The following is a 17,136-nucleotide window of genomic DNA, read 5'->3' as shown; positions in this document are numbered from 1 at the left end:
TGTCATAAGGCTGCACCATGCTCCAGTGTCTGATTTGGCTAAAGAAAGTGGTTTGTGTTTTAAGCATTTAAAGTGTTCACATTTAGTACAAAGCATTCAGTCTATTTTATAGATTTACATGCAGTGTAAAATTAATTGGTTCCACTTTACAGAGACTTTAATGGCTATAATTTTTTAATCAATCAGTTTATGGCTTTAAAATTGAAAAAGTGAATTCCAATAATTGTTGAAAGATTACAGAGATATAATGTAAATAAGTCTCATTAATCATAATGTTCAGACATTTTTTACCTATTTTCAGGATTTTTTAGACTTGAATGTCCACTTTTTTTAAAAGAGAAAAACACTTTTATGCGTTTCAATACTGACACAAGAATAAACTGCTTTTAAGAACTCGTGCACTTAAAAAAATCATCACTATAGTCACTATTTGCATTTTAATCTAATTTGTATCTGATGTAAAATGTTTTTTTTTTTTTTTTCAGCCAGATATTACAGGTTTTCTCTTTAGACAAAATCTCACTCTAGTAGTTTCCTAATATTTTCAACACATAATTGGACAACATACATTTAAATTAGTTTTTCAGCAATACATTAAACTCTGAATTTCTGTCAACTCTTTTATTATTCATATATATTGTTCAATGTAAAATTCTATACATTTTAGACAGCAGCGTGTGAACAGGACTCTTATTTTGTTGTTGTGGTGTGACGTCATAAAGACGCGCCGCGCTCCTGCATCTGTTGTGATTCGACTGAAGAAAGGTTTGTGTTCAAAGCATTTAAAGTGTAGAAACAGTTCGTTCACTTTAAAGTTTTAATAGCGATGCAGAATTAATTGTTTATTATTGAATGCAACATATTAATGCTTTATCAAAAATGTATGTTGTGTGAGTAAAGCGCATCCACACACGAGTAACACAACAGTTGTCTCACTTCTCTCTCTTTATCGTGAATCAGTTCATCATAAACATGAATTCAGTCACTGGCAGATGGTGATTGAGAAACAGCTTTTTTTAAACTCCGAGTCAATTGAATCAAATAATTCACAAAATGATTCGCTGGCACCACGTGCTAGTCGCAACAAACATGTTTAATGAAAACGTAAACCAATATAAATGTTTGCATGGAAGTGAAGACTATTACATCTGATCAACAAGTAATTAGAAAAACCAAATATAAGTCATAAATACTTGAACTTTCATTTTAAAGCTGCAGTAGGGAGTTTTTAGAAAACATTGACTTAGCCTGAAAATTTGAACAAGCACAACTCACAGGTCACTCCCCCTTGCTCTCTGCTGCGCTACAGCCCTCCCTCCACAGCTCCTTCTACAGTTATGGCACATTCACTGGTACAGACGAAACATCAACAATATGACTTACATTGACTATGGCCTGCACATACTTTGACTACAAACTTGGTCCTCTTTCTTTTGGGCTTTTTTTATCATCTTCATCTGTCTTTTTCCATTTACCCGTCTTTATTTTGTGAGCAGGTGCCATTCGAGGAATTGGCAGTTTGGATTGTTTGTCCGTCATAAGCAAAGCTGCAGCACACCGCTAGTCTTGAATTTGAACACCTGTACGCACTCCGCATGAGAAGGGTGTGATCAGCGCGCAACTCGATAGACACTGCTAAGACACTCCTCCTGGCTCTGATTGGTTGTTTCTTACCGGGAGCGGTGTATTTCTGCAAATGGCAATAGGACCACTGGGAGGAGCCAGAGGAGCTTGATTTTTTTTCACAGATTATCTGTCCCATATTCTACTGTCAGGACATAATGACAGGTTTAACAAATATGTAAAAAATACATTTTTACAAAAGTTACCTACTGCAGCTTTAAGCTATTTTATTTTTATTCATATGTAGTGCTAATTTTGAGTGTTTTTGTCATTAAAGTACATTAACTCTGACTGACTCCCTCCCAAGTGTGCTGAACTAGAGCTGATTGAGACGCACCCAAAGAATTAGTTTATTTTTTTCTTTCTATTAATTATTTTTTATCTTAATTGCAGAAAAACTCCTGAAGAAGCGACTGAGATCCACGTGACACTATTATAAAGATGGCGTTTATTAAAGAGGAGAGTGAAGACCTGAAAATTGAAGAAACATTCAGAATTAAACAAGAAGAAACTGAGGAACAAACAAAGATAGAGTTTATTAAAGAGGAGATTGAAGACGTGACGATTGAAGAAACATTCACAGTGAAACATGAAGAAACTGACGAACAAACAGGTTGGTTTCATTCTCAGTCATTTGATACTTATTAAATTGTCCAGCTCTACAGAAATGATTTATATTTTTTAAGAATGTCATACGAGTGTCATAATTAAAGTGGTTTTATGACCAGACAAATACTAATGCTGCCTTTGAGTGATCCTGAGAAGATCCTACCTCCATGTTGGTCATTCATTATTATTACGTCATGCCATCTGCATTTGTTCTTCATTTAAAGGTGCCCTAGAATCAGAATTTGAATTTTCCTCGGCATAGTTGAATAACAAGAGTTCAGTACATGGAAAAGACATACATTGAGTTTCAAACCCCATTGTTTCCTCCTTCTTATGTAAATCTCATTTGTTTAAAAGACTTCCGGAAAACACTCAGATCTCAACATAACACCAACTGTTACGTAACAGTCGGGATCATTAATATGTACGCCCCCAATATTTGCATAATGCCAGCCCATTCGACACATTAGACAAGTAAAGGCAGTATTAACGTCTGGATCTGTGCACAGACAAGGTAAGCAAGCAAGAACAACAGCAAAAAATGTCAGATGGAGCAATAATAACTGACATGATCCATGATAGCATGATATTTTTACTGATATTTGTAAATTGTCTCTCTAAATGTTTCATTAGCATGTTGCTAATATACTGTTAAATGTTGTTAAAGTTACCATCGTTTCTTACTGTATTCACGGAGACAAGAGCCGTCGCTATTTTCATTATAAAAAACACTTGCAGTCTGTATAATGCATAAACACAACTTCATTCTTTATAAATCTCTCCAACAGTGTGTAATGTTAGCTTTAGCCCATTAGCCACAGAGCATAGCCTCAAACTAACACAGAATCAAACTTAACCATCTAAATAAATACGTTACTCACATAATTTGAAGCATGCATGCAGCATGCATGACGAACATCTTGTAAAGATCCATTTGAGAGTTATATTAGCTGTGTGAACTGTGTTTATGCGATGTATATATAGTCGAGAGCTCGTGTGGCAGAGGAAGCGCATCTCTTAAAGGGGCCATGCTGAAAAAATCAGTGCATAGTTAATGATGCCCCAAAATAGGCAGTTAAAAAAATTAATTTAAAAAAATCTATGTGGTATTTTGAGCTGAAACTTCACAGACACATTCAGGAGACACCTAGGCCTTATATTACATCTTGTAAAAAAACAATCTAGGGAACCTTTAAAGGGCTTTGATGAGCACATAAATCCACCAGGGGGCACTAATTTTATAACAAACTGCAAATTATTAGATCATACAAACTGTGGGAGTTTCTTCTCCTGGGGCCTGATTTTAAAAAGTTGCATACGCACAAATTGGGCATATCTGGAATTATAAAAAATGAACTAGGCGTAACCCGTATGGACAGCCTAGACCGTGCGCACACAACTCTTTTACTGGAGTGAGCGGAGTAACGAAGTAAACAGCACGTTTGAGCTTCCTCAAGAACCAACAAGGTTCATTCTAGTGAGTCTGGGGTGTGTCTTCAGTCTGAGGTGTAGTCCTTGGGTTGCCTGCAATTTCTCTGAACATTGCAGGCTCTGATCTTGGGCTGAATTTGCTGAGAAGATTGGTGTCTTTTTTTCCACTTTTGAATGATCTATTTTACTGTAGAATAATGGACTTCAAACTGTTTTGAAATGGCCTTGTATCCCTTCACAGATTGATGGGCAGCAACAATTGCTTCTCTAAAATCATTGCTGATGTCTTTCACTGGTATTGTGTTAACACACACCTGAAGTCTCCAGACACTCCACTGCCAGAACTTCTGATTTTCTAGAGTTGATAACACTTGCTGATGATCAGTTAATCAAAGGCATTTGATAAGCAGTAATGAACCAAAAATGAAAGATCTTTCATCATTTACTCGCTCTCAAGTTGTTCCAAACCTGTATAAATTTGTTTGTGATTGTAGAAAATTGGTCATCAATATTTACAGCAGATTCTCACGATTAAAATGAGTCGAATCTGATGCGACACATAAAACCACACAGGTGCACAGATGCTAACTAAAAACTAAAATCTAACTATCACTTTGCATTTCCTCTTAATAAGCTTAATAAATAACTTGCATAAAACATGCATAGATTGTAGAAAATGGCACATCATTACTTTCAGTGGATTCTCCTGATTGAGTCCAAGATAAACAAAATGTGTCTGTTACGGGTTACTCCACGTGAAAGAACGATTTTAAATATGCCCATTAGGGGGTGCCAATGGATGATGAACCAATAAACTACATCTGTTCCAAATGCTGTAACTTTTGATTTTGATTTTTTTTTTTTTTTTTTTTTATGGGAAATTTGATCCAGATACAGCTCACATATAGAGGAACATCAAAAGTTATCCTCCTACCTTATTTCCTTTTCATGTTATTGCATGTCAAATATGAAATATATGTAAACATTTCCCTTGAGCAAGCTTTTATTTTTTGCCTTTATTAGCAGTTTCTCAGCATAATGTCCAAACTTAATTGTTTTAATTTAAAAATGCTAAAAGTTCTTTCAAACGATACCAACCTTTTGAATCTCCTTGCTAGAGATTTGAAGTTATGAGTCATTTCTGTGCATGTCACTCAGAAAACAAAACAAAACAAAAAAATTAAAAATACCTACCTTTGTTCTAAATGCTGTAACTTTTGATTTCTTCATGTGAAGAAATCATTTCTTCACGAAATGTGATCCAGATGCAGCTCATATATAGAGGAACATCACAAAATGAACTGCTACCATATTTCCTTAATGAGATATTCCCTTTTTTCTGTTCCACATCTTTGGTGTTATTTGCAGTTTCTCAGCATGAGATTGTCCAAATTATTTAAAAAAAAAATTATTTCAAAATTGAAAATTTCCTTTCAAATGGTACCAACCTTTTGACTCTCCTTGCTATATCTTTACCTTTTTGTATCACACACACACACAAAAAAAAAAAAAAAAAAAAAACTCTGAAAATACCCTCAGGGCGTAAGGGGTTTAATAAATACTGACACGTTGTGATATGTCATGTGGTGTCCTTCATTTGAGGTTTTATTTTCAAGATTTTAAGATCTGCCTAGGACCAGATTTTTTTTTTTTTTTTATGCCCTGATACAGAAAACCATGGAATTCAATATAATGTCCTAACTTTTTTAATTGACTGTAGGTTAGTGGCCATCCAGAGCAGGTTTGGACACCGCTAGTATAGGAACTAGCATAACATGTTGGTTTTGATGCATTACATACCTAAATGTTTTGGGGCCAGATTTACTAACAGCTTGCACCAGCACAAACCCTCTTTTGGCGTAAAAAAAAACTACTGTTGGAATTTAAAGTCCCTGTAAAGTCATTTTAAAATGTATGTTCTGAGTTTGCCACACCACAGAAAAATGTGTTATTAACCACCCAGGCAAATTTGAATGATTAAAAAAAAAAAAATCTAAAAAGGAAATTAAATAAGTTATCAAAATCGTGAAAAAATAAGCAGTTGTCTCTGCTCTCAAACGCTGGGGGCGTGTCCACTGTCGGCGCTGAAACCACACCCACTAACGAGAGCTGCCGTCTCAACTGACTTGTCTAATGTGTCAAACATAGTGATGCATATAAACAAAAGAATCATGTTAGAGGATTGCAAAATTTAGTAGAGTTACTGTGGACTACCAACTAATTATAACATAAGCATACAAGACAACTTAGACTCATTGGTGGGCACGTAACGTTACTGCTGACTGTTGTCACAGATGTCGGCGCCGTAAGACAGGAGGATGAAGGCCAGGATGTGAGAGACTCGGTCCGGCCCCATTTTATGGGTTGTCGTGGGATGGGAGTATGAAGGCCAATGCGGGAGATAGTGAATGGGGCTGAACAGACTAATAACAGTGGATTATCAGTGAATCCCAGTTGTCTCTAATGACAGTTTGTAAAACTATCCGGTGTAAAATGATCACTGCAGAGACTAAATTAATCCACCACGTCTTTATGTCATTGTGTTTAGGAAATTTAAATAAGGAGACTGGGCTGCTTTGTATATTATCGCAACCAGGTATAACAATATGCATTGCTAGCTAGCAAAATTTAGGCAATATAACTAACATTAATAACAGTAACTCGAGATAGAGTGGTGCAAGCCGCTGTAGCGTTAGGGGCGGCACTATGCTTGGTGGCATCGATATAGTGTTGGAGTGGGGCCATGCTCGTAGGCTCCAGTGCGTTATCGAGCCCCCGTTTTAGCTCCGCCCAAAAATGTTGAAAAACTGTTTTAACGCTTTAACTTCACAATTCAGTACTACATAGTTCACAGTCTTTGTAATCTGTTTCAGCAGTACATTTGCAACATTTGTGTGTTTAGAAACAGTTCTCAAAATTGACTTTACAGGGACTTTAATAGTAAGTAAATAGAGAGTATTTGAATAAATCCCGCAACGTGATTTACTAATGTTTGTGCTAGTCAATTTACTGGTATGTGCATCATTATTTAACACCCCTAAAAGAAAAGCACATCTTAACCCACTTTGTGACATGGCTGCAACATTTGCTGCTAGGAGGAGACACCGCAGAGAACAGAGAGCGTGTGGTAGAAATGAGAATATTTTCCACTCGTATTAATTTCTTTGGAATGCAAACTGTGTCATATTACATGTAACAAGTTGTGACTGTGTCCACCTGCACCTGACAAGCATCAGCTCTGCTTATTTGCGACCCAACGCTAATTTGCGCTGCTCTTGGAAGATTGCTTTGGTCATTATGTAAATGATTTGACTGCATCTGTGTTCTTTAATTTGTGCATCAACAGTAGATCACACGCAAAACTTGCCACTCCCATCTATGCATTTGGGGAAATGCGCTCTGCTGCCAAACTGCAGCATTTAGTAATTCTGGCCCTTGATGTCTGTTGTATTGTGCCATTAAATTGGGAAAAACCTTTGTTTTGTTTTTTCACCTTAGCCCTAATGGTAATGAAAGAGGAGACAGAAGAACTTAATGAAATTGAAGAGAAAGATCAACATGAGAATCTTCATGATTTCATAAATGGAGAAAAACCTTTTCGGTGTTCGCAGACTGAAAAGGCTTCCACACAGAAAAAAGCTCAAAAGAGTTTCAGTCAACCAAGAAACCTTAAAGACCGCACAGGAAAGAGTTCTTTCACCTGCCAACTCTGTGGAAAAAATTACAATCATAAAACAAGTCTTAACAGGCACATGAAAACTCACACTGGAGAAAAGCCTTACATATGCCAGCAGTGTGGGGAGAGTTTTGCTCAACGTGAAAACCTTAAATTCCACATGAGAATTCATAGTGGAGAGAGTCCCTTCACCTGCCTAGACTGTGGAAAAGGTTTCAACAAAAAAGGACACCTTAATCGCCACACAAAAATTCACACTGGGGAGAAGCCTTACACCTGCCAACAGTGTGGAAAAAGTTTCACTTATAAAGGAAGCCTTAACTGGCACATGACTATTCACACTGGAGAAAAGCCTTACGCATGCCCTCAGTGTGGAAAAAGTTTCTATCAACATGGAAACCTTAAAGTCCACATGAGAATTCACAGTGGGGAGAACCCTTTTACCTGCCAACCATGTGGAAAAAGTTTTAATCGTAAAGAAAGTCTAGACAGGCATATACGAATTCACACTGGAGAGAAGCCTTACAGATGCCAACATTGTGGAAAAAGTTTCCATCAACTTGGAAACCTTACAGTCCACATGAGAGTTCACACTAAAATGAGTCCATTCCCCTGCCAACAGTGTGGACAAGGTTTCAATCATAAAATAAGTCTTAACAGGCACATGAGAAATCATACTGGAGAAAAGCCTTATCAATGCCATCAGTGTGGGGAGAGTTTTGCTCATCATGTAAAGCTTAAAATTCACATGAGAATTCACCCTGGAAAGAAGCCTTACACATGCCATCAGTGTGGTGAGAGTTTTGCTCATCATGTAAACCTTAAAGTCCACATGAAAATACACAATGGAGAGAGTCCCTTCACCTGCCAACACTGTGGAAAAAGTTTCAATCATAAGACAAATCTTAAAAGGCACATGAGAATTCACACCGGAGAGAAGCCTTACTCATGCCAACAGTGTGGGAAAAGATTCACACATAAAGGAAGCCTTAACTGGCACATGGCTATTCACTCCGAAGAAAAGTCTCACACATGCCCTCAGTGTGGAAAAAGTTTCCATCAACATGGAAACCTTAAAGCTCATATGCTGATTCACACTGGGGAGACCCCTTTTACCTGCCAACAGTGTGGAAGAAGTTTCAATCGTAAAGAAAGTCTTGACAGGCATATACGAATTCACACTGGAGAGAAGCCTTACACATGCCAACAGTGTGGAAAAGGTTTCCATCAGCGTGGAACCCTTACAGTCCACATGAGAGTTCACACAGGGGAGACCCCTTTTACCTGCCAACAGTGTGGACAGTTTTTCAACCGTAAAGGAAGCCTCAACAGGCACATGAGAATTCATACTGGAGAAAAGCCTTTCACACACCAACAAAGTGTGGAAGAAGTTTCACTCAAACAGGAAACTTTAACAGGTACACAAGAATTCCCACCAGATAAAAGCCTTACATCTGCCAACAGTGTTTAGAGAGTTTTGCTCAACATGGAAACCTTGAACCCCACATGAAAATTCACACTGAGGAGAGCCCTTTTACCTGCCAACACTGGAAAAAGTTTCAGCAGAAATGGACATCATAGGTTGTACTCACACTATACACTCTGAACTGTGCCTGAGCATGTTTGACCCACAAAGCCTGGTTTGTTTGATTAGTGTGATTGCTTTATACCGGGCACGGTTCGCTGAACTGTCCCTGACCCGCTTGGAAGAGGTGGGCCAGAGCATGTTTCAGTTGGGCTCAAGGGTGGTACACATGCAATGTGAAGCACAGAAGAGCTACTACTCTTGTGTGCGTTACTGTCATCATGTTGGTAAACATCTTTATACTACTTGGTTTTTAAACTATTGACCGATAGTGTGAAAATGTGCTTTTATTGATGGATACCGATTATTGGGTGATATATCAGTGCATCTCTATTATTAATGGTAATGAGCTCACACAAGAATGACTGTACATCTGTCTTTTTATACAGAGAATATTTGTTTGTTTTGAATTAGATCATTTAAAATTAGATACTTAAATGTTTCTATAGATATATTGGTCATGTCTGTTTTTTGTTTTGTTTTGTTTTTTCTTCATTTTTGTGACATGGAATTGTATGTGGACACAAATAAAAGTGATTCTTTACAGTTTCAAATGATGTATTGCCTTTATCTGTATGACTAAAATGACAAGAGTATTTTAAGTCCCAAAGGTTAAAGTCTCTAGTATCCGCTTATTCCTGCATTTTGTTCTTCTTTGGATTTAACTACACAGCATACACAACAGAAGATCTATTTTTTTTAACAAGTACATAACCAGCCAGTGTTCAAAACTATCTCTTTATCTTAGTATGATTCAAAACAGTAAGCTTGTAATAATGTTTTATTATTATTGTTTGTTAAAAGAGTCACAAATCACAATATATATATTCAGATTTTTTTTTTCACCATTTAATGAAAAAAGTGACAGTGACGGGTTGAAACCATTCCTCTGATGTTGGGCGATATATATTCTGTTGTAGCAATCTTGAGACACTGATCAAAATGCACACTAGACATTCTGTTTCTGTCTTGGTTCTTGTTGATGTTCATTATATAAAACAATAACTCACAGATGTAAGTGGATGGGAACATTGAAAGAAGGAACATTGCAATAATTCTGTTTAAATTTCTTTTAATTTGTTACTTTTCTTTTATAATAAACAAAAATGTAAAGGCAAATAAAACTTGATCATTAAAGTATAAAATACGGTAATCACTCTTGAGTCAAAGGTGTAGTCAGCTCTAGGCTTCCCATCTTCAGCTTAGGGTTTCTTGTCCTCAGCTCGGGGGTACTAACGTATCAGTATCCGAAGAGGCAATCAACTCATCCGTCTTTTATAACTGAGTTGTTTATCACAGACGTTGGGTTATCTTCTTGATTGACGTACGTTGTAACTTTCCCAAAGTTTCCAGACCATTCTCAAGGCCTCACAGGTGCAAGCTGTCTGGCTTTTGTGTCCTTGAACTCCAGTAAACTCCATTTAAAAGACGTAAAAAAAGTAACCAATTAAAAGATGTCATTATAAGGTTCTAGAAGTAGAACCACAGTTCTCTGTGTCCTTGAGCACACACACATAGAACCACACACACTTCTGTGTGCTGCAGTCCAGTTCTGCTCCTCCTTCTCATAGACAGGCACACACACATATCTAACAATAACTGTACATCTCTGGCCATACAATACAATACATTTCTTAGAAACAAACAAATATAAATAAAAATTATATTGTAGGCCATGCCTAATATTTAATACATTGGTCAAATGTGTAGCAACAGACATCCAAAATCTTAACAAGGAGGCAGGGTAATTGCATTTTCTTGATATAATACAACAATGGAAAGTGCAGCTTTCTCCCTTGAAGATCATGCTCAAAAAGCATCAACAGCTTCATACATGTCAGGAATAATGTGGTTCTTGCCATATAAAAAAAATGCACGTATGCCATTTCTGTGTTGTCATTTAAAAACCTCATAAATTTCTCTGCCTTTTGGCTTTGGAGGTTCATTTTGAAGTTCATACTCTCTCTTGCACACAAGCTTTGCTCAGCCATCAGACATCATTGTGTCATGCCAAAGATCATGCCGTTGGGTAATGTAAATGTAAAGGGTAATGTTGCAGACCAGAACTCACGTGAATACAGTTTACCAGCCTCATCACAGTATCCATTAAGTCTTTAATTTTTCCAGATAATTTAGCGCACAACTCTGATTTATGTATTATGCAGTGAAATGCTACAAGTTTTGGGTTGACAGCAGTCAGGCCTCAGTAATGTCCAAGCATTGACAGAGCCCAGTCAATGACAACTGACACAACTTTTCTTGAATCCAATCCATTCTCTTTAAAGAATTGCATCAGTTCGTTAAAAATGATTTATCCATTTGCGCATCCCTGCGTTGGCAAACAAAGCAGCTCTTCGCAGAAAACATTCCAGTAAAATTCTTATTTTGGTCATACTTCCAAAACTACAATCTCATTCTACAAACTACTAACAACATTTCTTTCAAATGTCAAAAATATTGTTATTTAGAGCATTTATTTGCAGAAAATGACAACTGCTCAAAATAACAATTAAGAAATAAAAAGATGCCATGTTTTCAAACATTGAATAATGCAAATTGTGATGTCAATTGTGATTGAATAATGCAAAATTTTTAACAACACAATTCCAATGTTTTAATTCAGAAAGAGTTAAGAGATTAATATTTGGTGGAATAACACTGATAACCAATCACAGGGAACCAATCAGTCAGTCACATTATTGCTGTGCGACTTTATGCCACTCCTGGCAAAACAAATTCAAGCAGCTTGGCTTTATTTAACAGCTTCTGACCCTCTTGCTTAAATTGCAGAGGTTTTAGTTGGGTTCTTGTCTGGAGATTGTGATGGCCATGACATGGTCTTGATCTGGTGGTCTTCAATCCACACCTTGGTTGACTTGGCTGTGTGAATTGTCAGCATTATTATTATTATTAACACTTTTATAATGAATATTGTGTAAAAGCACAGGATAACAATTTTAGCTGCACAGCAACTCTAGAAGAAAATGGTATCATTGTCCAGCTTAAGTAAGTTCAGAATTGAATCATTCCATTGTAAAAAAAAAACAACAACAACAACAACAAAAAAAAAACAGATCTGGAGAAAACAGTGATGTCAGAGCTTTCACCAGAGCTTTGAAAGTGAAGCCTTCCATAGAAATAACATTTCACCTCACAAGATACAGGGAACATATGACAAGAGACTCTAGATCTGGGACACTGGGTCTGTGAGGTACCAGACATTTTTACAGCCTCAATGAGTGTTACTGGCCATGAATGGAACAAACTAAACTCATAGTTTCATTTTCAAAGCTAAACTCAGCCATTTGATCCTTATTAAAATGTCCAGCTCTACAGAAATGAAAGATATTGTTTTGAAAATGTCATATGAGTGTCCAAAATAAAGTGGTTTTATTTGACATGGAGCAGGTTGCCTCATGTGGACAGACACATTGAGATCACATGACCAGACAAAAGATGTGTTCAACTTTAAGCTGTGCCACGCAGACTGATCTGTTCATGACATCAAAGTACCGCAAGAGTGATTAGAGAGCAGATGGTTCCAAATGCTTTGTAAACACGCTCACTGTATTTTGATGTCATAGACATGCAGGAAAAAAAGACCAAAAACAGGAAAAAAATTAAAAATGAAAAGGTACACTATCATTACTAGCACACGTATCAAAATAGCTTTATTAACAATGTTTCAGTCTCATGACCTTCATCTCGCACATACAAAAAACAAAATATTTAAACAAAATCTCAATTAAAATCTACAAATGACCGATCACTGCGAAGATCCAATGGAAAATGGAAGAAGTTAATTAACTGTGGTGTCAGACAACTGAGGATATTCATCACACTCAACCAAAACAAAGGTAGAGAGCAAAAGCTATAGAGGTTTCACAATCTGGCATTGCTCTTTAAAGGGTTAGTTCACCCAAAAATGAAAATAATGTCATGTATTACTCACCCTCATGTTGTTCTACACCCGTAAGTCCTTCGTTCATCTTCGGAGCACAAATTAAGGTATTGTTGATTAAATACAATGGCTCAGGGAAGCCTCTATAGACAGCAATGAACTTCTCAAGATCCACAAAGGTACTCAAAACATATTTAAAACAGTTCATGTGAGTACAGTGATACAAAATACTTTAATATTATAAAGCGACGAGAGAACTTTTTGTGCGCCAAAATAACAAATTTTCAAAAATATCTAGAGATGGCTGATTTCAAAACACTGCTTTGAATGTTTTGTTTCAAATTAGTGATTTAGAGCAAAAAAAGTCACGTGATTTCAGCAGTTTGGCATTTTGACACTCGATCCAAATCACTGATTCGAAACAAAAGATTCGAAGCAGTGTTTTGAAATTGGCCATCACTAGATATCATTAAAAGTATTCTTGTTGCTTTATATTAAGGTAGAACTAATGAAACTCACATGAACCGTTTTAAATATGTTTTGAGTACCTTTCTGGATTTTTAGAAGTTCAGTGGCATTGCTGTCTATAGAGGTCTCATTGAGCCATCGGATTTAATCAAAATATCTTAATTTTTATTCCGAAGATGACGAGGGTTTTACGGTTGTAGAACAACATGAGGGTGAGTAATAATTATTTTCATTTTTGGGTGAACTAGCCCTTTAATTCAAATAACTGCTTCTCCGTGTCAACTGAAAGGTCTTTTCTTCTGCAAATGAAGAGATCTCTGACCCAAGCAAATGAACTCATAAATCCTCACAGAAATAAGAGTTTAATTGTCCAACTTATTGAAGGACAGATGGGGCACTGTCTTGCAAAGTTTAGCTGCAAACACACCTGTCAGCATGTAAAAGTCGTGTAAGGTGTACAAGGACTTGAAGGAGTCGAAATTATAAATCCTCGATCACTTTTAGTCAGCTTTGACTAAAATACCGGCTTTTTGACAAAACGGATTTTGAGTTCAGAACGTGCTATAGTCTATGTGGAGAATAATGCACACGCACAGCAGTCAGTTATTTATTTATTTATTTATTTTAAAATGGCGTTTATCGTTTTTGCAAATGAACTTTTCAGGTTCATACAGGATACATGTACTCCTCACTATAGCTACTTCCTAGTTTTACATTTACTTGAAGTGCAGTTAGGTCTGTTATTGGGTTATTGTCATCCTCTGCTCCACCGTGGCATTATTGAATTGACCAACTGTGAATTCCTGCTAAGCAACTGACGTCAGTTTGAAAATAAGTAATGTATCTCACCTCGCTATAATGTGAAAAAATGTTTTTATATGTTTTATGTTTGTGTAATAAGGAGGGAAGAAATCACATTTCAGAACAATTAGAATATTTTAATTAATATCTTGATTTAGCCTATCCACGGCCCCCTTGCAATACCGCTACGGCCCACCGGGGGGCCGCGGCCCACAGTTTGGGAAGCACTGATCTAGCATATATGTTGTTGGTTATTGCACTAAATATCTTAATGTTTTGTTGTCTGTTGCTTTGTGCAATTACACTGGGGTTAACTTTTATGTGGGCTTGCTTTTTTCACCTTAGACCTAATGACGCAGAATGAGGAGAAGGAAGCATCTTTTAAATGCTCACAGACTGGAAAGAGTTTCAGTCAAAAAAGAAACCTTGAAGTCCACATGAGAATTCACACTGGAGAGAAGCCTAACAGATCCCCTCAGTGTGGAAAGAGTTTCAATCAAGATGAAAGCCTTAAATTCCAAACGAGAGTTAAAACTGGAAAGAGTCCCTTCACCTGCCAACAGTGTGGAAACAGTTTCACTCATAAAGGAAGCCTTAACAGGCACTTGAGGATTCACACTGGAGAGAAGCCTTACACATGCCCTCAGTGTGGAAAGAGTTTCAGTCAACATAAAAACCTTAAAGCCCACATGAGTATTCATCCTGGAGAAAAGCCTTTCACATGCCCTCCGTGTGGAAAGACTTTTGATCAATATAGAAACTTTAAAGTACACATGAGAGTTCACACTGGAGAGAAGCATTACACCTGCCAACAATGTGGAAAACGTTTCAACAGAAAAGGAAACCTTAATTTCCACATGAGAATTCACACTGGAGAGAGCCTTTTCATCTGCCAACACTGTGGAATAAGTTTCACTCAAAAAGGAAGCCTTAACAGGCACATGAGAATTCATACTGGAGAAAAGCCTTATATATGCCATCAGTGTGGAAGAAGTTTCAACAGAAAAGGAAACCTTAATTTCCACATGAAAGTTCACACTGGAGAGAGCCCTTTCACCTGCCAACAGTGTGGAAAAGGTTTCACTCAGAAAGGAAGCCTTAACAGGCACATGAGAATTCACACCAGAGAAAAGCCTTACGCATGCCAACAGTGTGGAGCGAGTTTTGCTCATCATGGTAGCCTTAAAGTCCACATGAGAATACATACTGGAGAGAAGCCTTACACATGCATTCAGTGTGAAAAGAGTTTCGACCAACATGGAAACCTTAAGGCCCACATGAGAGTTCACACTGGAGAGAAGCCTTACAAATGCCTTCAGTGTGGAAAGAGTTTCACTCAAAAAGGACAACTTGAAGTGCACAAGAGGAATCACTTGAGAGAGAATTTTTAAATGTCATCAGTGTGGAATGAGTTTTGCAGGCAGAAATACCTTAGGACTCATGTTATAACAGGGAAGGGAAGGAAAGCCTTTCTTGTGCAATCACTGTAAAGACTTCCAGATACAAAGGTACCATCTTGAGCACCATCGTCTTGTGTTGAGTTGCTTCATAGCTGAATCACATCTTGCAACATTAACACTGGTATCTGAACTGAATAAAATCAACAATGAACTGAATAACTACATTGCTTTCTTTTGTAGAACTGTTTAGTTCTGAATTGACCTTGTTTCAAATTGATGAATGTCACACTGTTATTGATCTAAAATGACTTGAGCTAAATAATGACACCGTTGTCTTTTAGGGTGTACTCACACTAGGCATTCTGAACCGTGCCCAAGGACATTTGACCCCCAAAGCCTGGTTTGTTTGCTCCGTACCGTGCTCGGGTGAGGTTCGTTTAATTCATTCAGTTCATTCCTATGGAAGTTGAGAATCATGCTCGCGAGGTGCATTGTGGAATTGTGAAGCTCGACTTCCATAGGATTTAATTGAAAATGCTCGCTCTGCTCCGCCCACCCCACGCCAGTGAACACCTACCGTTACAGTATAATCTGAATTGTCTCCATAGCTAAGTCGCCACCTCTCCTGCCTCTCTTATGCACTTCACAAGATCACCATTACCCCAAATTTTAAACTCTAGTTCTAGGACATTTCCCACAACCCATTACCCAGACTTAGCTGGAATTAGCTGTTTGTCATTAGCTATGGCTCTATATAAGCAACCTCTGTTCACTCATTAGTTGCAAGGTCTTGTTTGCTACTGCAATAATTCTGAGTGTTCCTGTATTTTGTTTCTCTGCCTGTTCCAGTTTGGACCTTTTTGCCTTTCTTTAGACCTCTGCCTGTTTGGATTGCTAATCTACTGTTTGCCTGTTGCCAACCCCAGCCTGTTTGACTACAAACTGATCGTTGTGTTTGCCCATCTTTGTTTGACTATTGCCTGCTCTGTTTTTTGACGATGTTTTGAATCTACTGACTCCAGCAGCTCAGCACTAAAATGTAGCTCAAACGATAATGGTGTTATCCCACCATCAGCAGTTGCCCGGTTGACATCTCTACAAAGGAACTCATCAGATTTCTAATTGTTTACATTGATGACATCTTAGTATTTCACTTAGTTTTGAGGAATGCATCGAGCATGTCCAAGTGATCCTCAAATGACTCATAAATCTTCAACTGTACGCAAAGGCTGAGAAATTTGAGTTTCAACTGGAAAAGCCATCTTTGAGGAATAACGTCACTAGTTGGAGGGACTGATCATCACAACCTTGTGGTCAGCCAAAAGCCTCAACTTAGCTAGGTGATTGCTCTTTTTCAGTAAATTATTTTTTTTATTTTTTATTACCTACAGCCTGGTCAAAGAACTGATGCTCTCTCTCGCATTCATGATTCTCTTGATTTAAACTCTGTAATGCACTCTCAAGAGCAGAATCGTCCACCCTTGGTGAAAGTAGGCCCCTTGACAGAGCAAATTATGGAGGAGATTGAGCAGGCACTGCTTCACAATCCAGCTCTAGCTTATTGCCCTCCTGGCAAGATTTATGTACCTCCTACTCTCTGAGTGTGAGTACTTCAATGAGGGACCATCTACACAGGGTGTCT

General features: G+C 37.5%; 1 protein-coding gene across 1 annotated transcript; it reads left to right on the top strand.

The window, feature by feature from the left end:
• The first annotated feature begins 708 nt into the window (after nucleotides 1-708).
• Nucleotides 709-15,485, top strand: LOC137025203 (zinc finger protein 585A-like). The gene is made up of 5 exons (XM_067393230.1): nucleotides 709-765; nucleotides 2,017-2,236; nucleotides 7,162-8,287; nucleotides 8,372-8,802; nucleotides 14,440-15,485. The coding sequence occupies exons 2-5, from the start codon at nucleotides 2,065-2,067 to the stop codon at nucleotides 15,483-15,485; spliced, it is 2,775 nt and encodes a 924-aa protein (XP_067249331.1). The 5' UTR covers nucleotides 709-765; nucleotides 2,017-2,064.
• Nucleotides 15,486-17,136: the final 1,651 nt, after the last annotated feature.

The sequence above is a fragment of the Chanodichthys erythropterus genome, chromosome 8 (genome assembly GCF_024489055.1).
Source record: "Chanodichthys erythropterus isolate Z2021 chromosome 8, ASM2448905v1, whole genome shotgun sequence".
NCBI classification, from domain to species: Eukaryota; Metazoa; Chordata; class Actinopteri; order Cypriniformes; family Xenocyprididae; genus Chanodichthys; species Chanodichthys erythropterus.
This window is presented reverse-complemented; position numbering and strand designations above follow the sequence as displayed.